At 40.1% G+C, this 21,957-nt stretch overlaps 1 protein-coding gene across 2 annotated transcripts in view; it reads right to left on the reverse strand.

Annotated features, from left to right (window-relative positions):
- Positions 1-21,957, reverse strand: part of LOC120592792 (vascular endothelial growth factor receptor kdr-like) — a 309,580-nt gene that overhangs the window by 57,791 nt on the left and 229,832 nt on the right. Inside the window, exon 32 of one of the 2 annotated variants that reach the window (XM_039850476.1) lies at positions 3,037-7,222. The exons of the other annotated variant lie outside the window; for it this stretch is intronic. Coding sequence (XP_039706410.1) covers positions 7,021-7,222 — 202 coding nt within the window. The 3' untranslated portion in view covers positions 3,037-7,020. Of the gene's footprint in view, positions 1-3,036; positions 7,223-21,957 lie in introns of those variants that run through there. 2 annotated transcript variants of the gene reach the window in all.

Raw genomic sequence — 21,957 nt, forward strand, 5'->3', positions numbered from 1 at the left:
GTACTATAGTATTGGTAATGTTTTAGTTCTTAAATTGAGTGGGGTGGGTTTACTGGTTATCTTTATGTCACCATCCTTTAACTCTTATGCATGTGTTACATTTTTAGTATGTATTTAAATATTATGTAATAAAATATTTTAAAAGAAAAAAATATATAGAATTCTTTAGATGGATAGAAAAATCTAAAGACTAGTAAAATGAACACCCATTTATCCACTACCCAATTTAATAAAATATTAGAAGTATAGCCAAGTGTCTATATAAATCCTTCTCTGATTATATTCTCCTTCCACCCCCAAAGATAACAATATCCTGAGTTAGTATTTATAATCTCCTTGCTTATGTATATACTTAAAAGAATGTATAATATGGTATCATTTTCATGTTTTTGAACTTTATATTAGTAATATTGTACTGTATGCATCATTCTTTATCTTGCTGTTTGTTTTGGTGTGTTATGTCTTTAAATATTATCAATATTTACATAAGTAGGTCTAGTTAATTCATTTTAATTCTTGTATAGTATTCCATTACATGAATATACTCTCCAGAATATCAGTTTCACGAGGGAAGATGTTTTGTGTGTTTTGTTCACTGACTTATCACCAGTGCCAGGAACAGTGCCTGGTACATAGTAGATACTTAATAAATATTTGTTGAATAACTATGACAACGTATTTATTCTTTCTTTTGCTAATGACTTACACACTATTTTAAGGTTTTGGTTATTACAAATAATACTGTAATGAACAACCTTGTACATTCTCGTTATGAATATGTTATAGGATTTTTTTATAGTCTGTCCCAAGGAACACAATTTCTAGGTTAGAGGGTATTCACACCATCAACTCTAATAATTATTTCCAAATCACTGCTTTCCCAGATGGTTGCACCAATTTATTCTTCTCCACAGGCAAAATATGTGTGCTCCTATTGCTCCTGATCCTCACCAACACATGGAATTGTAGGACTTAAAGTTTTGGTCTTGTTTCTAATGATCTCTTTCATTCAGAATCAACTTTGAGCTTCTTTAAGACAGGAGCTTTATCTTATTTATCTTTATATCCCTAAGCCTAGGCTGGTACCAAGTAGGAAAATTTATTCCTATTGGGTCTGTGTTTGGTCTATTGAAGGAGCTAAGTCAGCATTTTTTTCTGAATGTTGGAATCAAATTGTTAAGGACAAAGTTGTAAATGACTTGGTGACTCTCCTTATGTTAAAGTTTTTTGATTATTTTTGAATCTGAGCTTAAAGGTATGTGTGGATATCAACTTCTAGGTCATACCATTTGTTTTATTCCTATAATCACCTTTCACTGTCTTGTTGTACTAGAAACCATGCTATCTACACTGTTGTTCATGGAAATGCATCCTCGTCTACCTTATGCTAAAACTCTTGTTTACTTTTTCTTGTGTTCATCATTTGCCACTTTGCATTTCTGCCCATAGTCTTCCTCTTGGCCTTGATCTTTAAGGCTATTTGCTTGTTAGAACATTAAGACAACTTCTGCATTCAGCTTCTTTTCAAACCGTGGTCCCTCCATTTACCCTCCCCAATACACTGTAGTCTAGGGCAAGAGAAACCTTGTTCAGACTTTGGAACTGCTTCCTAGACACCCACCAATGAAGGACCTGAATGGTTTCAGGAGCTTCCTCTTGATTGTCACTGGTTGCCAGCCATACAGGTATGTCCTAAGCCAGACTGAAAATCAGCTATGCCACTTCTTTACCTTCACACACCTGTTAAATAATGGAAGCCTGTGGTCTTCTGGAAGTATGTTTACTTCACACATGGTAAAATTCATTTTTATAAAACCATTCCAAGTAGAAATGACAAAAAGAGGAGAGGTACTGCTTGGAAGAGGCATCAGTTAAAGCTTACAGAAACATACATATAAATGCCAAATAAGATCAGGGAGACAATGGCTCTGGATTGTATACATATAGGCTTCTATATTTAAAATAAAAGACAATATGATTTGATTAGATAGTAATAAGTGACAACTTATGGAAATGGAGGATTTCTTCAGTTGAGTATATTCTCCATCTGGCTAAAGGGCAAGCTAAAAAAAAGCTCTATGTTATAGGGGATTTATTTATGTTTGCTTTTTTCTTGCATGTCTGTAGTCAGGAGAGAACAAGATTTACAAAGGAAATGTGAGGTATGGGAGGTAGAGGGCTGCTTCTTACCTAGTGGAAATTTTTGTCAGAGGTGGAAATTTGTTGAGCACTAGATTGTACTATCCTAACCTGGGTCAGCTAGGGCACATTGTCTATTTTCTCAGCATGGCAGTGTCATCAATCTAGGGGACAGCATCCCATTTTCTCTTTGTGAGGTAAACTGAAAATTTGATATTACAAGGTAGGTGTTAAAGGGTGATGCTCTACCAAAAATTTCCTATACTTCTTCTTTTATCCTATTTCTGAAGCAAATGTTTTTCTTTAATTAAGGGGAATAGTCGTCCCAGTTTAGAATGGCATCCTCTTGGTATGGAGGAAATACCAGCAGGGTAGGATGGCTCCGGAGGCTGATGGGCCTTTTATTTAATAGTCAGAGAGGAAGAATAATAAAGTGAACACTTATTTGAGAGATGAGGAGTTCCATGTATCAAAGAACTGAAGTCTTGCATCAGACTACTTAGTGGCAGGGTCAGCAGCAATGTTCCTGTGGTTGTTGCCACTGCTATTACCTTGGCTATAACTGCACCTCTGTGTACCAGAAGGAGAGAGGTCAGTGATTTCTTTGAATCATTCCCCTCAGCTGTCTGTCAAGAAACAAGATTAGAGAGGTAAGATGCAGGTAGGAATGGATCTCATTGTCTATGGGAAATGGAGAGACTGAAGAAACAAAGCACAGCCTGGCTGCTGATGAACATACTAGGGTAAGATTAGCACTCTGTATGAAAACCAGTCCCACACCTCCTATTATCAAGCTATTTGACTGCTCATCTCTCAGTAGTATTAGCTAAGAGGGGCCTCTGCTGCTGGAGGGGGGGAATTAGAGAATGTTTATGTATAGAAGACTTTACACAGAACAGAGGGGGACACCTTAGCCAAGGTACAATTCCAAACTATGCAAATTCACCCTTGTTGACTCCTGGGAATGACTCCTTAACAAATCTGCTTCTAGTCTGGTGCTAAGCATGCATAGATACGCAGGAGTCCAAAGAGGCAAATGAGAGAATGAAAGCAGTTATCAACCAGCTGTGCATTTATTCTCCTAAGGAAGATACTGGAGGCCTCAGAATTTTCATTTAGAGTCAAAAGTGTCTCTTAGATCCATGGGCTTTGTTGTTCCCATGGTCTGGGGAATGTGACCAAAAAAAGTCCAGAGAATGTGACAAAGAAAAGCTCATCATGTTGAGTGCAAGATCTTAAAGACTTTACCAACTGAAATAGAGAAAGACAAGTAGCTCGAGATACTCCTGGGGGTCATGCAAGTATTCTTGATAAACTTAGTTAGTTGGATTCTCTTAATAATTCAAACTTCACTCCTCAAACTTACAAGTAATTGGGTGGGTCACAAAATCAATATCAACCCATTCTTCCTCTCCCCTTCTCATCCTCTTGGATGAAAGGGAGGTATCAGCAGAGTGAGACTTACCCAAAGTTTGACAGAACATTTTCCCAACCTGGAGCACTGGAAGGAGCTCAATTCAAGAAAAGGATTAGGTCTGGTAGTTCCCAGAGAGGAATGTGGTATATGACATTTGGAAATATTATTGGAAACTACTCTTCGCTCTTCATGAGAGAGGTGGTCCAGCCTACAGAAAGGCTGTCATTATAATATGCAACTTTTAGTATGGGATAACAAGTTAGAAATATCATTTTTGTATATATGTGTATATGACTACGTGAAACTATACTTCAATAAAAAGAAGGAGTAATAGTTAAGTTTAAAACAATAGATCAGTAAAATGCCAAAAGACAGTAACATCTGGGTAATGTGTCCACTTTAGGCTGTGGGGAATAATCTTTCAATAAGATAATGGAATGTTTGTTGGCTCACTGTACCTGCTCACCATAGTCTGCCAAGGGCTAGGTTACATCCCCACACTTCAGGTGAGAAGGGACATTTTTTATTGAGGGTTCCCTCTATTCAGGTGGTAAACAGAGATGAGGAGCTTCCCTCACTGCTTATATTCCCTGGTCTTGGCCCAATATGAGGTCTCAATGGAGAATAGGGAACAGAGACAAAAGAGGTCTTCAGCAGTTGAGAAGAGTAGTAAAAATGTGGAGGCAATTTCCTTAAGTAATTAGGCCAAGGCAGCCCACTCTGAAGTGTTTTTTTCACTCATGTACAGCCAGTCTGGAATATAATTACATTAAAAGATAGGTATTAATGATATCATTTTAAAAGCTAGAGCTTCAAAATAAAGTTTTACAGTTCAAAATGTTACTATTGTTTGCTAGTCTAAGCATCCAATCATGGAATCTTATAGAGAGGAATGTGATAATTTCTTCAAAAATTATAGTTCCTGAGACCTCTTGTGAGGGATCCTTGGAACTGTCTGAAGCTTCCTACATTGCCTTTGTAGCTGCATGAAGTCCTATTGAAAGTTCTGGTCAGTGTCTGAAGAGAAAAAGCTTTTTATAAAGCAGATGCAATAGAAGCATGTCCTGACAAAGGTGAATCCTCTTGCTGAATGAGTTATGGGATACACTTCTCTTGACTAAAATACTGGGCAGCAAAGCCATGTGAATTACTGAGGAGTTTTGTTTTGTTTTGTTTTGTTTTGTTTTTTGACACATGAAAGGCTCCCCACGCAGTTAAGCTAAATCAAAAATATGATGAGAGCATTATTGACTCCGTTCCTGGGGACCCCACTACATAAAGTTTGTGTTAGCCAAGGATCGCTCTCAGCAAAGCTATTGACCATCTGGGACAACTGGGAATTCTTACTGGATAGGGGGCCAAATGATGATAAATTTCTTGCTATCTCTAGAACCATCATTTCTCAGCAGAGAAGGGAAAGAGGGAGGAACCAGGCTTGGCCCTTCGTCATAACCTCCCAGTGGTAGCTTACTCCATTCAACTCATAAAGTCTGCCTAGGTCAGTGGCAAAGCTGATTCAGACCATTCCCTGGGAGCACAGGCACAACACGACCACTTCCTAGAGAAAGCAGGAGGAAGAGGACCACCATAGTAGTAGTTGAAGGCTTGTAGTGATTCCCCCATCCTTTCTTTTACCACACATGTGGTACTACTTGTACTGAGTCAAGCAGCAAATGTTTCTAGTATTGTCAGTAGGTTAAGGCATTTGGAGGTAAAGGGGTTTGCATTTACCTCTTAATTTTGAATATCTCCAAACTGTTTTTTTTCCCTAGGGCTTATGACCCTGTGTTTCTGGGCCTCTACAAACTTTTCAAATAGATTTGCCTTTCATTGCCTTTTGCATCACTAATGCTCTTGGGTCAGAAGTGCAAATTGGATTTGAGCAGTTCTGGGATTCTCTGGGCTACTATAGAAGATATGAGAGCAGTTGGAGCAGAAGCTCAAACTTCTGTTTCTATGAGGAAGGCATGTTTTCTGTGTGCATGCTAGCCAAAAAGGAAAGCAAAGAAAAACTCTACTCTTGGGGTCTCTTCCAGTGGCAGTCATTTACATTAGCAGGTGTTTACGTGTATGCACACATGTGGCTACACCATCCACATAGTGGAAAGAACATTGAGCCAGAAGTCAGGAGACATGCATGTAAGCTTCTTCTCTTTTTTGGTTTTGTTTTCCCATTTGCAAAATGGGGAGTAGGAAGGAACCAGTGCATCTTTCAGATCCTCATTTTTGTAGAATGCTGCTTGCTCCATTTTTTCCCTGATACTATGAAAATGAATCAGAGAAAGAGGCTCACTACCTCTAAAGTTAGTAGAGAATCTCACCATACAATCCAGGGATGAGCATATTGTCTAGCCTGGTGTGGCTTCATGATCTAGGGCTTAGGGTGAATGTGGGAAGCGCTGCCTTATCAGATGTGATTCAACTGCATAGTTGTTTTTGAAAGAAGAGACTATAGACAGGGTCAGTATTTTTAGCATAGTCATCCCTGAACCCCAGGTGGAGAACTACAGGTTCCTTCTTTGACAGAGAGAACTTTCTGAGAACAGAGCAGTACAGGACAATTTGGAAGAGCAGCAGGCACAAACTTTCCCCTCATTGCTTTTGTCTGAGACCATGTAGATACATTTTGTGTGTTGCTGTGTATCTGACATGTGGATGTGGGGGCTTATGTGTCAAAGTCATGGTATGCTTGAAATACACATGAGTATTGGGTAATCTCCAGGGAATCAGATTGGATGTTTTCTGGCATAAAAACAACACAAAGATGATAAAACTGGTAGTGCATGTGGAGCATATCCTAAATATACTGGGCATGCCCAACTCTCATGGGAGTTGTTAGAAATTGTTTGAATCTAAAGGAGGCTGTGGAGTGTTACACATATGCCTCATGGGAGACATTGCAAACAAATAGCTGTAAACTCCTTTCCACTGTCAAACCCTAGTAAATTTTAGGTCTGAATAATAGCTGCTTTAATATTTTAGGAAAAGATATACAGGTAAAAGTCCACCAAGCCCTGTTTGGAGGCTGATTGCCAAGATCTGAATATGATGGGGTCATAGTTCTTGATTGAAAGCTCTGTGAGTCTTTGAGGGGTCAACAGAGATTGTTTCTTCTAGTGGCCTTCATGAAAGTATACAGGCCAAGTTGAGGGATACATGTGGAATTACTGAAGGTACTGTAGTGGGGCTGTACACATCCACGTAGGGTAATTGGTATTTAATAGGAAGAGAAATGAGACTGAACATCTTGCTGTCTCTCTATCAGGCTTGAGGGCTTTGTTTGGGTCAGCTGCACCCCCAAAAGGTGTGAGGAATGAGGATTCTCTGTCAAGATGTTCTTTCATTCTCCAGTCCCAAGTTAGTACTTCTGTTACCATGACAGAAGTGGATGCGAAAATGGTTATATTTGAGGAAAAAGAGATTAATTTGAAAAGGAGTGGCAAAAGAAAGGCACTAGTAGTAGGTCACATGGGTAGAGTGCTGTAGTGAACCACAGAGTTATAGTCAGGTGGCGGACTGTGGCATTCCAGGGTAGGATCCAGTGGCAGGAGGGAAGTCTCTTTCATCTGATCTTCCTCTTCAAGCTCAAAGGCTGAATGGTATTTTACAAGCTCCATTTCAGTCTCCCTCTGAAGAGACTCCTTGTTCTTGCTGACAGATCTCAGGCTGGTCAGAGAGAAAAAGAAACATGCTTAGCCTAGGACTGATGGTTTCCTAGATAGGAAGGAATATTTTAGATAGAAGGGTTCCAGAGGCTGGCAAACATGGAAGAAGGCTGAAACTCCTTTCAAAAAGAACAAGTTTCTCCCTTTGGGGGAGACAAAGTTCATTGCAGGTCTAAATGCACTATGGTAACCCTGTGCTATGCAAATAGGGAAACTCAAGAAATAGAAACTGTGGTCCCTTTTAGCAGGCAGTTTCTAATCTGATTAGGGAAAGCCACTAGAGATATTTACAATGTGACATGTCTTCACTGCTAACACTGACACAAGCCCCAGTAAATTCTACAGACTTGTATAACTTTGGAAGAGTAATCTATGTGCTTCGATTTCTTTATTCGTAGGATGAATATGAATAAGGAAAGTTGGATTAGATGACCTATAACTCTTTCTGGCTTTAATATTTTATTTGACTATTTTTGGCCTATGAAAATGGCAACTGCATGTAGTTCAACTTAAGGCTTTGAGGTATCATGCTCTCTGTCTAAAGAATCTTGTGTGACCCCTAGACTAGTTCTTCTCTACACTATCACTCACTTTCCTCATATGTAAAAAAGAAAAGAAAAGAAAGAAAAAAGAAAAAAGAATGAAAGGTCTCCTGGCCTCCCAAAGCAGTTGTAGTAGGGGAGGGACAGCAGAAAGCAATTACTTTCTCTGGACCCTGGGGCACTGTACTGGCATCAGGACTCTGAATCTTTTACTATTCCTTTTTTTCTTCATTCTGAGCCCCTGTGGCAGAACAGAACCTTCCCCTCTCTGTCTTTCTCACCCAACAATCCTTGGCAGCCCTGAGTGGAGGTTAATGCTTGTGGGTACTCCCCCAAGGGACCTTCCTTGTTATGCAGATTCTTTTGGGTCCCAGGACCTTTGGAGCCCAAGCCATGGGTTATAATCTGGGGGCAAGAGCTCCAGTCTTTTACCATCTTAACAGAGCTCTTAATGGATATTTAATGAGACTTTTTTTATGTGGTAACTTAGATTAAGATCTCTTTTTATTCTACACCAGGCCTGAGGAAACAAAATAAACAATGTTTTTTTTTTTTCTTTTTCCTGGAATCTGATTCAGTAACATCTAGACTTTTCCAAGTTGCAGAAATGCTACAGCTTCCTCCACTCCCTCTTGAATGAGCTTGAGTGGGTTCAGGGAATGGGGGGATACAGAGTAATCTCTGAGGATCCCAGGCCTCTGTAACAAAGTGGACCACTGACTTGTTGTTGTGTCATTTAAAGGTGTATGGCTCCTATGACAGGTAGAAAATGCCTTACTCTCTACCATTACCACTTATTCTTTTGTGGCTTGATTCATCTCCTGTGTAAAAGTAGCCAAACCTGAAAGAGGTTATAAATACCAAGTATCATATTATCTCCCAGTGGGAACAAACTTTTAAGCCTTTTCCTGAAAGTAGGCCACAATTATTAGTGGCCATAGCCCACTATGGCCAAATCTGTCTCATCTCCCAACTGTTAAACAGTTCTTGGCCTTCTTTCTCCTCTGCCTTTGTCCATCATGCCTTTTTCTAACTGGAATACCTTCTTTCTAACACAATTCATCTAAATTATACTCATATTCCCCGGTTTTATCAGATCTCATTTTGCCAGAAAGCCAAATCTTTCTTTGGTTGGTGATGTTTTATGTCTACATGCTAGTATGCAAGCCCTCCATCTCTGAACTTTTAAGGGTTGTAGTTAGAATAAATGCCTCTAGAGGCCAGACTTTCTAGGTTCGAATCCCAGCTCTGCTATTGGTTAAGTTACTAAATCTCTCTGTGCTCCAGTTTCCTCATTACGAAAAGACATAATCACCACATAGAATTGTGATGGTAAAATAATTTTTACACAGAAACTGGTTGGAACAGCCTGGCACATGTAAAGGGTTTTAAAAGAGTTAGCTGTTATTATTACTGCTGTCCCATTGCCCTGTCCTTTGTGCTATTTTATACTTCCTCCTTTCTTTGGTTGGTGATGTTTTATGTCTATTTTATTTCCACATATGAACTGTAGTACAATGACAACCAGTTGTATAGAACTTCACAATTCAAAATGACTTGTATGTATCCAGTCTTATTTATTTTTACTTAAATGTTCATGCAAACTAGCATTATTACTGTCATTATATAAATAAGGAAAATGATGCTCAGAAAGGTTGTTAAGTCTCTTTTCCATAACTGTCAGAGCAATTCTCAAGACAATGCTTCCAACTAGAAGTATTAGGCTCCCATAGGCATCATGGTCAATTAGAGAGGGATGAACATTGACAAGGCTACCAGTAGCCCAATTGGCATCTTTGTGTGAATTACAGAAAAATGTCCTTTTCTTTAGAAAAAGATGGATGGGTCATCATATACCAAGACACATTGCTTGGGTATCATTGTGCAGATTACAACCTGCATAACCATATATAGCTGCCTTGCTCTTTGAGTGGAACTGAAATGCTAAATATGAGAACGCTGCAACCAAAGAGACTGTACCTGGAAATGGCAGAAGAGTTGGTGGCAGGCCCAGGGTTTTTACCTGCAACTCAATGCCAAATCTAGCAGCTTTTTGAAAAGCTGCCGGTTAGATGTGATGCACATGAAAAGGGAAAAGGACCAGAGACTGGGACTACTGTTTGTCATAGATGGCTGCCCTGAGGACTACACAAATCACCAATCAATACTGAAACCTGACTTTCCAGCAGATCTCAAATTAAATCTATTCCCTACACATTCTCCCTCAATACAAACAAAAAGCAATAAACTGTTCTGTCCTTGCTTAAGGTTGTTGCTGACTAAATAGCATTCTCAAATGAATAGCACTACCAATTTCTTTCTAAACTCTTTATGATGACATCCAATGACTAGTGGGACTGCCAACATACGAATTTGGTGGAACAAGCTGACTCAGGAGAAATAAATAATGCAACTGTGAAGAATAAAAAGTAAATGCTAACAAAATGACATAGATTTTCATTTCCCTGTTAATCCCCTATTAAAACAACTAAATGCCCTAGAAATGACTCAATGGAAAATGATAAAAGAACTCTGAAAGCAGGAATAAAAGATGCCAAATGGCCTAAAAATCTAAGGATTTGAGGTACAACAATGTAGTGAGTTCCTTGAGTTTACTCTTTATCTACCATGTATCCCTGGACTGGAATTCTAAGAGGCCTGAAACCAAGAATCATCTAAAGACACTAAGAAGAGGTGGGTTCAAGATGGGACATTGGAGGATGCTGAGCTTGCCCCTCCGAAGAATACATTATTCATACATCTATATTTAGAGCAATTCCTCCTGAGAGATAACTGAGGGCCAATTGAAAAGCTTCTACACACCAAGCAAGAGAGAAAGATGACAAAGAGAAGATTGAGGAACTGTGAAAGCTCTCCCAAAGCTGAAGGAAACCTCCAGGACCAGAGATACCAGTAAATGGCATTGTTTACATTTCCCCTGCACTTGGATAGCAAGAGAGAGCTCTATTCAGGTGCCTTGGCCAACCTGCAGAGCTGCTGTAACATGTGCCCAGCCACCCTTCCCAGAGCTAGCCATGGCAGAAACAAGAGGGTGCTAGAGTGCACATACACAGGGCCTCTTCACTTGGAAATTGATCCAGCACTTACAACAATGTGCTACTGCTCACATTTACTGGGCTGCACATACACATAGGGTTGTCCTACCCAGAGAAAGTGCAGAGCACTGTGGTGCCTGCACATAGGGCTTCCCTGTCCAGAGAAAGTATGTAACTGGTAGTGTACTGTTGTACATGTATATATAGCTGCCTCACCTGGAGAAAATGTGGAACTAGTAGGACACTTCCGTGCATGCACATAGGGCTGCTCTGCCCAGAGAAAGGGAGGAACTAGTAAGACACTGCTGAATATGCACATAGGGATGCCCTAACTGGAGAAAGTATAGAACTAGCAGAGAACCAGAGTGTCCATACTAGGGCCAGCCTATCAGGAGAAGGTGTGAAACTAGTAGGGAGCTTATGCATGTGCACATAGGACTACCACAACCAAAGAAAATACAGAACTACCAAGGCATCATGGTGTATACACATAGGGCTGACCCATACAAAGAAAGTGCAGAACTAGTAGGGCATGGCAACATGTGTACTCAAAGATTCCCAATCTGGAGAAAGTACAGAACAAGTAGGGTCTGTGACACACACACGTACACACACATGCACACAAATATAGGGTAGCCCTGCACTGAATCGGCTTGGAAAAAGACAATTAAAGCAACAGGGTGTGTCACACACACAGTGGGAATTCATGCCTAGATCAGAAAGGCAAGGAAGCATATGCACATCAGGCTACAGAGCCTTGACTCCATTTTGATCAGGGACAGCAAGATCAACAGGGAGCTACTGTGCATGAATGTACACCAGGCTACCACAACTGGAAACCTCTCCTTCTGATCAGGTGGCACACCAAGCACTGCACAAGCCTGCCCCAATTCTGACTAACCTATCAAAACCATCCTGCACACAGTTTCCAAAGAGGCCGCTTCGACACAAAACAACCTTTTGAAGATTGAAAGAGATAGCTATTTCCTCTAACTCAGAGGAAAAATAAAAATTCAGAATGCTAAACAAAATGGGAGACAAAAGAATATGTCCCAAATGAAAGAAAAAAAAAAACGGAGGAAAAGCTCTAATGACATAATGAGGAGTGACGTCAGAAACATAGTAGAGTGAGAGATGTCCCCAGATCTCTCCCCTTGAAACGATAATAAGCTGAACATCTCAAACTCAATAAAATGCACCCAACCTGCACACAAGCACGTCTGAGCAAGGGATCTGCACATAAGAGCTACCACAAGTCAAACCCCTGGGAGATGGGTGGTATACCTGGAGAAAAAAAAGAAGCTGCTTCTCCCAGCTGGAGCTCCCTGCAGGAGGAGGGGGGGCGGAGGAGAAGGTGCTGTGGGTTCCCTGAACAGTCTTGCCTGAGAGAGCTGTGAGCTCCATGCAGCGGCAATGTCCACAGATCAGGGCAGAAAGCAGAGAAGTGAGGAAGGCAGAGAAGCAACAGCGGTTTAAAAACATGAGGTTGAGTTGCAGCCTCCATGCCGCAAACCAGAGGGCCCCTCCCACCATATTCTCCAATACTGAACACCATAGAGCCCAAGGGGAATCTGAGCAAACACTACCAAAACTGTCCCTAAAATTAACAAGGATTGAGACTGAGGGTAGCGAGTGTGATACAACATCTACAAGAAAAAAAAGGCATTATTAAGGCTTTATATGAAGTGTGATCCCAAAGGCTTAGACACTATATCTTGGAAACCCAAAGAAAAATGTCTTCTTTGTAACAGGTTAAAGAGAGACTGTTACATAAGCTTCTTTCTGGGGGGGGGGAGCAGAATACACTTCCATTAAAGCCCAGGTGGAGAAATAGTTCCTTAAACACCATGAGCAACCAAGGTGACAAGGCATCTCAGAAAGAAAGAGAAAAATCTCCTGAAAATAAGCTTAGAGACATAGAAATATGCAATTTAGATGACAGAAAATTCAGGATGGTACTTCTGAAAAAACTCAGTGAGCTACAAAATAATTCATTTCAACAATTCCAGATATTGAAAAAACAACTAGATCAGCAGAATGAGTTTTTACCAAGAGGATTGACACCCTCAAAAAGAACCAAATAGAATTTCTGGAGGTGAAGAATATACTGCAACAGATGAAAAATGAAATAGTAAGCTTGGGAAATAGAATCGACCAAATGGAGGAAAGGATTAGTGATATTAAAGACAGAAATCTAGATATAAATCAGAAGAAGAGAGAAACCGATAATGAAAAATAATAAAAGAGAAATACAAGAACTAGCTGATACCATCAGGAGAGGAAACATAAGAATAATGGGCCTTCTCATAGGGGATGAACAGGAGAATGTTTTAGAAAGCATTTTCAGTCATATAGCTGATGAGATTTTTACAAATCTAAGAAGTGAGCTTGAGCTTGAAATTTAGGAAATCATCAGAACAACCAATTCCCTCAACCCCAAAAGGCCTTCTCCAAGACATACTGTATTAAAATTATCAAAAATCAATGAAAAAGAAAAAAATTCTCAGGATAGCCATGGAAAAGGCAGTAACCTACAAAGAGAATGAAAGATTATCGTTGGTTTTCTCAGCACAAACCTTACATGCTAGAAAGGAGTGGAATCAAATATTCAAACTATTAATTGAAAGGAACTACTAGGCAAGAATAATGTACCTAGCGAAGCTCTCCTTTAGATATTAAGGAGAAATAAAAACATTTCCAGACATGCAAAAATTGAGAGAAATCTCCACAATGAGTCCTGCATTACAGGAAAAAGTGAAAGGGGTCAGTTCATCTAAATAAAATGACCCCCTAAAAAATACATAACTATAAATAAAGTGAGTAGCAGGAAGATAGAAGCAGAGGAGTGCAAACCTAATTAAGAACAGAGCATTATAAGCTTAAACAACAAGAAGAGATTTGCTATTGTAACTTAGTAATGAACATTTATCAAACATAGGGAAAATTACAGAAAAAAGGAGAATCAAAGATCCAAATATGCACGAGGATTGGAGATAAGGCACACGTAGAAGAAAAGAGCCCACTATATATATAACCTCTACATATTCATAATGATAATCATACTCTAAAATTCAGAACTTAAGTATATAACATAAAACAAGAAGGACCAGAGGAAAAATCCACAACACCCAACAAAAATTAAAACAAACAAACAAACAAACAACAATAACAACAACGACAACAACAAAAACAGACATACAAGGACAAGGAAGCAATGGAAACACCGAGCTACCAGAAAGCAAAAGATAAAATGTCTATAGGCAAACCTCATGTTTCAATAATCACACAAAAGGTAAATGGACTGAACTCACCAATAAAAAGTCACAGTTGCAGAATGGATCAAAAAACAAAGACCAACCATATGCTGCTTCCAGGAGACACATCTCAGCTCCAAAGACAAATATAGACTCAAAGTGAACAGGAAAATGATATTTCAACCAAATGGCATTCAGAGAAAAGGAGGGAGTAGTGGTACTAATATTGGACAAAATAGACTTCAAAACTTAAAAGGTAAAGAAAAATACTGAGGGACATTTCATAATGATAAAGTGAATCATACGGCAAGAAGACATAACACATACTAATATCTATGCTCCCAATCAGAGAGCCCTGAAATATATAAGGCAATTACTAACAGAACTAAAGGGAGAAGCAGACCAAAACACTATGGTAGTAGGGGACATAAATATTGCACTGTTGGATCTAGATGGATCATCTGAACAGAAAAGCAATAAGGAAATAACATCCTTAAATGTCACATTAGACCAACTGGACATAATTGACATTTACAGAGCCTTCCATCCCCAAATAGCTGCTTATACATTCTTCTCTAGTGCACATGGAATATTCTCGAGTACTGACCGCATTCTGAGACTCAAAGCTAGCCTCAACAGATATAAGAGGGTAGAAATGATACCAACCATATTTTCCAATCATAATGCTTAGAAACTTGAGATCAACTGCTAAAAAGAAAGCAGGAAGAAACACAAATACATGGAGATAAAACAACATGCTACTTAAGGGTAACTTGGTCAGAGAAGAAATAAAAAGAGTGATCAGGAGATACATAGAAATGAATGATAATGATAGTACAACATGAAAACTTTGGAACACAGCAAAAGCTGTCATAAGAGGAAAGTTCATATCATTACAGGCCTATCTCCAAAAACAAGAGCAAGCCCAAATAAACAATGTAACAATTCATCGTAAAACAACTAGAAAAGGAAAAAAAAATGAAGCCTAAAGGCAGCAGAAGGAAAGAAATAATTAAAATTAGAGCAGAAATAAATGAAATTAAAAAAAAATGGGAAAAACAAATGCAACGAAGAGCAAGTTCTTTGAAAAAGTTAATGAAATCGACAAACCCTTGGCTAGATTCACTAAAGAAAAAAGAGAAAGGACACAAATAAATAAAATCAGGGATGAAAGAGGGGGAATTATGACAGACACCACAGAAAGATAAAGGATTATGCAAGATAGTGCTACAGAACCAGATGGCTTTAGACATCTTAACTGCAACTCAAGGAGGAACCTATGCAATCCTCCACACTCAATAATGTGTATACATTCCAGACAATAAGAAAAATATCACCCAAGACTTAGGAGGGCTGAACCAAGAGATACAGGCCATCCAACAACTAACTGGTGACCCCCTCCAAGAGTGGTAGACTAACCTCTCCTCAACATAGTGATGGGTCTTCTCTGTCCTTGGGGTAGAGGCCTGTGTCTTGGTGACATGCTGTTGTTTCCTATATTGTTACTGTAGGATGTGGATACAAGGGTCTGCCCTATTGTCACGGCCATCAACAAAACCCATGGCTAGATAAAGGAGGAAGCTTGAAGGTGTAGAGTGTTAGGTGAGGGAACTGACAAACAAAATGGATACAGTCAGGCTCCCTCCCAGCAAGGCATGTGGTTTCAGAATGGCTTTACCTGCAGCATTCCAGGTGACCTTAGCTATAGCATCCTATGTAACCTTAGATATAGAGTCCTATACAACCAGTGGAATGCATGATCACTATGACTGATTGTGATTAATTATAGTGTCTGGCCTTAAGCCACTGTTATGCACCTTACTATAAGAACAGCCACATCTGTGCAGGCAGAGGAGCTGGAGCTGTGCCTATGCCTTGCTGTGTCCTGCTATGCCTGACTAAAGCTATGTCACATCTGCCCATGGCCCCTCGCATATTCTTCCAGCTGCCAGAACCATGCACCCAAAGCTTCGGTACCCCAAACCCGCAGAACATACATAATGGTAAAGGGATTTATAAATCAAGAGGACATAACCCTAGTAAACATATAGGCACCCAATATAGGAGCACCTACATACATAAAACAATTATTGACTAACATCAAAGGAGAGATAAACAGTAATACATTCATAGTAGGAGACTTTAATACACCATTGACACCAATGGACAGATATTCCAGGCAATCAACAATAAGCCTAAAGGACACACTAGACCAGATGGATTTAATAGATATTTTCAGAGCATTTACCCCAAAGCAGCAAAATAGACATTCTTCTCGAGTGCACATGGAACATTTTCCAGGATAGACCACCTGTTAGGGCACAAATCAAGTCTCAATCAATTTAAGAAGATTGAAATCATATCAATTGTCTTCTCTGATCACAAGGGTATGAAATTAGAAATCAACTACAAGAAAAAAAAATGGAAAATACACAAACACATGAGGCTAAATAATATGCTACTAAATGATGAACGGGTTATCAATGAGATCAAGGAAGAAATCAAAAGATAGCTAGAGACAAATGAAAATGAAAACACAATGACTCAAAATCTATGGGACACAGAGAAAGTAGTCCTAAGAAGGAAATTCATAGCAATACAGGCCTACCTCAAGAAACAAGAAAAAGCTCAAATAAACAATCTAGCCTTACACTTAAAAGAACTAAAATAATAACAGCAAACAAAGCCCAAAGTGATTAGAAGGAAGGAAACAATAAAGATCGGATTAATGAAATACAAAAGATTAATGAAACCAAGAGCTGGTTCTTTGAAAGGTTAAACAAAATTGACAGACCCTTAGCCAGATTCATCAAGTAAAAAAGAGAGAGAGGATTCAAATAAAATCAGAAATGAAAGAGGAGAAATAACTATGGACCCACAGAAATACAAAGGATGATAATAAAATACTATGAGCAGTTATATACCAACAAATTGAACAATCTGGAAGAAATGGATACATTCCTAGAAACATGCAATCTCCCAAGACTGGGTCAAGATGAAACAGAAAATCTGAACCATCAGATTACCACCAATGAAATGGAATCAGTAATCAAATCCTCTTGAAAAATGAAAGTCTTGGACCAGATAGATGGCTTCATAGGCGAATTTTACCAAACATTCAAAGAAGATTTAATACCTATTCTCCTCAAACTCTTCAAAAAACTAGAAGAGGAGACAATACATCCCAACTCATTTTATGAGGCCAATATTATCCTGCTACCAAAACCTGGTAAAGATAACACACACAAAAAAGAAAACTACAGACCAATATCTCTCATGAACTCAGATGCAAAAATCCTAAATAAGATACCAGCAAACTAAATACAATAACATATTTAAAAGATCATACATCACGATCAAGTGGGGTTCATCTCAGGGGCACAGAGATGGTTCAAGATATGCAAATCAAATTATGTGATACACCACATAAACAAATAAAGAATAAAAATTATATGATCATATCAATAGAAGCAGAAAAAGCATTTGACAAGATACAGCATCCATTTTTTATTAAAACAGTTAATAAAATGGGTATAGACAGACAGTACCTCAACATAATAAAGGCCACATATGACAAATCCTCAACTTATATCACTCTTAACAGTGAAAAATTAAAAGCATTTCCTCTAAGATCAGGAACAAGACAAGGCTGTCTGCTATCACCACTATTATTCAATATAGTGTTGGAAAGTTTAGCTAGGGCAATACAAAGAAAGAGAAAGAAATAAAAAGGCATCTAAATTCAGAGTGAAGAAGTCAAATTGTCACTTTTTTCAGATGACTTGATTATATCGAAAATCCTAAAGATGTCACCCCCCCCCAAAAAAAAGTATTAGAAACAAAAATACTGTAAAGTTTTAGGATACAAAATCAATGTATGAAAATCCATGGCGTTCCAATACACTAATAATTTTCAGAAGAAGAAAGAATAAAACATTCTTTTTGCAATTGTAAAAATGTATAAAATACCTAGGAATATACTCAATGAAGCATGTAAAGGACATATGCTCTGAAAAGTATATCGAACTCTTGTCTGTGTCAGAGGGAGCCCCATACACCCTTACCTGCATTGATACGATGAAGGGAAAAATGCAGGTATATCCTTCCAAAAAGGCCAAATAACGGGCCACTCTTTGTGGTCTGAAGCAGTTGTGTGACTCTTATGGTATACCAGAAGTGATTGAAAGTGATCAAGGAACCCATTTTACTGGACAACAATGGCAGATGACATGGGTATGGACCGCTGCTTCCATCTGCCCTACAAACCTACCAGTGTGGGACTCATCAAGCCACACAACAGCCTTCAGAAGCACTCCCTGAAAACTACCGCTCATTTCTGGGGGTGTTGGTCCACCCACCTATCCGATGACCTCCGTGTCATGAATGAGCCACCACGACAATGGCTGGGATCACACCTCAGCCTCCTCACAAGGCCCTAGGCCACCCCAGTGTGCTTGCAAATCAGGACTGCAGAGTCAACCATGCACCTTGGAGTGAGCCGACAAAACAACCTGCTCTTGCCAGCCCCCTGAGACATACCCCTGGGCAAAACAACCCTGTGATGGCCTTTTTCGGCACAGATAGAACCCCAATGTGCTCCCTGTTAGCCCCCTGGGTGGAAGGTTTAGAGAAAGATTTGACCTTGCAACCAGAAGTCACCACCTCTTGGCCCCTATGTCTTATTTGTCATAACTTAAGTACACAAACCATTGTTGAGGGGGCATACATTGCCTCTCTTTGGCAAATATGGATGCCATCACTACATGTAACTTCCTTGGATGCCTTGAGGCCTGGCTGGGACCGAGCTTGGTACACCGTCTGGGACAGTCCCCCTGTCACTGTTACCCTCTTAACCCAGTACTGAACAGTGGTATGTGTCCTCCAGGATGGGCAGGACTTATCCTTCCTGGTACCCCTTTAACACTTGCTATATCATCCTAGCTTTTTTTTTTTTTTTTTGTAGGCAACACCTTTCTACAATGGGTTGGCGTGATGGCAGCAGTGAGCAACTGCTTCACGTGTTGGGTCTGCACGGAATTTCTGACAACAATGTCAGCTGGCCTCCCCCGGTGAATAGATCCAGCTAATGGATCTTCCACTTGGGAATGGCTATACAACTGGAACAACACAGATGCAACTTTCAACACCATCCAACATGTGTACACCTTGGCTTGGGAACAGGTCAATCACTTCTGACCCTGGTTGAGTTACTTTATCTGGGATTCTCTAGGATGGCTGATGGCTCTCCAAATAGGAGTCCACCAGCCCACCCCCTGTATATTGAAAGGCAAAATGGGACAGGAAATTCTACGCAGCACTCTATGGGGTGGTTGCCCAAAATCCTCTATCAGAATATCACCATGTTGACAGCTAATGACAACTGGGGTAAGAAAAATGCCTCACACAGCACAGGAGCCTTCTCAGTCCCCTGTGGACACTCTGGGCAAGTAGTGAATTCATCTGGCCATATATGCCTTACAATTGGACCAGCAAATGCACATGGAGACACTCCTACATTCCTGTATGAGTACTTGATACTCTACCCAACGAATCCCATAATTGGAACACATTCAAGGCTCAACACTGGGTGAAACACAATGATGGTTCGTGAAACACACTGGCTCTGTTAAGCCTTCTTGCAGGTACTATCCTTACTCAAGAATGTATTAATGCCCTAGCTAATCATGCTGCCACAGCTTTGAATTCTACCAGACAAGCCATCTCCCTTCTCAATGGTGAGGTATCAGACAAGGAAGATGGTACTTCAAAACCGTATGGCATTAGACATGCTCACAACTATCCAGTGGGGTACTTGTGCTATTATCCATACTGAATGTTGTGTGCACATCCCTGACAACTCCCAATTCTCATAATGTGACCTGATCCCTTGTTTTTCTGAACAGAGACTTCACACATTGCAGCACTTGGAGAAGAACCTCTCACCACTTGGTGGTCCTCCCTGGGCTTGTGGGGCCATTACCTGGTAATGGGGGTGTATAGCTTATGTATATTGCTGCTAGTGTTAGGATGTAACCTTTATTGTATTTGTGGTATCTGGATGCAATGCACGGATGCCCTTACCACCTAGGAACTCCCTTCCAAAAGGACTGATGGAAAGAATGTGAGGTGAAAGAGCTATGTCAGGGTGGAATATGGGATTAATTCGGGACATAGCCCCTCCACATACTTAGAAGATGGCTGGCTGTCTGGTCAGCAGCCATAAGGAAGGCTGTAAACGAAAGGCTCTAGTCAGTACCTGCTCCCAAGGATATTTTCTGTGGTTCCCATGGACGTCATCTGCTTCTATAATCAAGCAGCACATCTTGCTCCAATATACCTGAGAAGACGATTGCTCTGCTGTTCCCATAGACATTATCAGCTCCTGTAACCAAGCAGCACACGTGGCTGCTCCCTGAATAAGATAACCCCTCCTTCTGCTTGTGGGTATAAAACGTTGCTATTCTTAGACGGGTGTGGTTCCTTGATACTCTGACTGGACACCATCTGATACTCTGCCTCATAAGTAATAAATGATACGTCTCACTCCTTTCTTCCTCCTGGTGATTTTCTTTTTTTCAGAATATCCAAAGCCCAGGTGCAGGTTCCAGGCCTGGAGCTTCTGCGTTACAATTCCTCTTTAGTTTGTACTGAACATGCCAGCTTGTCTCAACTACATGAGAGAAAAAGATGAGAGAAAGGGCTTTGGGCTCATGTTTAGGCCAGATCTGGGATGAAGGGAGAGGAGACCATCTCCACCCATGGGACCATGTATGGCAGTTGCAGTAAGGGTTTTAGTTCTGAGACCTAGCTGCTCCAGGATTGGGGACTAGGGGGAGAAACAGACAACTCCATGTGCTGCAGGTGTCTCTGGCACCATTTCTCCAACCCTATCTTAAGCACCTTCTATTCAAAGCAAGTACAGCTTATCATTTTATTCCTTTCTTCCCCATAGTGCAGTGGGAAGAGTGGAGTCACAAGGACCCAGTTTCCAAACCCAGATGGATGGCCTTAGGTAAAGCCAATTCCATTCTCTGGGCTAGGTATCTTCATCTATAACTGGGGATACTATTAAAACCTTTCTTCACAGAATTGTTGTAAGAATCAAATGACATAAAATCAATGAGCTCTAAATCCTACTCATCCTTCATGCACATTGCCAGACAATTCCAGCTCTCACTGAGTTCTCTCTTCTGATATCTCTGAAAAATTTAGCCTGTTCTCAAAGCTAAACAGGAAACTGGCCAGTTTCCAGTTCTTGCATCCACTCCTTCCCTTCCTCCAAGCTCTCAGCAGTTCTCATGTTATGAAAACAAAATTAGCATTTCATTCATGGCTTACTGCTTGCAGACTCTGGTTCTCACTCCTGTTTTGCTTTGGGAGCAATCATCTCCGTGCAGCACTGAGCTGGGTACATAGCATGTAACAAAAATGCTCACCCTATGAGCTTGTTTGGCATTGGTAGTGTAGCCATCCTCCCATACCCTCAAAGAGCTCACAAAGTCAAGCTTGCTTTGTGATTTTTGTGGGGCCAACAGCTGGGACTATCATGTAGCTTTTTCCATAATAATAGAGTCCTTTTGCCTTTTTAATGCTGCTTCCTCTATCTGGAGCACACTCCTTTCCAACCTACTGCCTCATATAACTAATTCCCTCTCTTCATTGTAGGAGTGATTCAAATGCCAACTTCTCTAGGAACCCCCCTGGCCTCCTTTTCTGTATCTCAAGGAGTTTACTCCTTTCTTCTGGGTGCTACCATTAGCATTCTGTTCTTGCCACTCCACTTTTACAGCATGGTGTCTATTTCAAAACTCATTATAGAATACTTTATATGGATAGAAAGGTCTAAAGAATAATATAATGAACACTCAAGTACTTGTAACTCAG

This window comes from Pteropus medius, unplaced genomic scaffold, assembly GCF_902729225.1.
Source record: "Pteropus medius unplaced genomic scaffold, Ma_sr-lr_union100, whole genome shotgun sequence".
Classification (NCBI taxonomy): Eukaryota; Metazoa; Chordata; class Mammalia; order Chiroptera; family Pteropodidae; genus Pteropus; species Pteropus medius.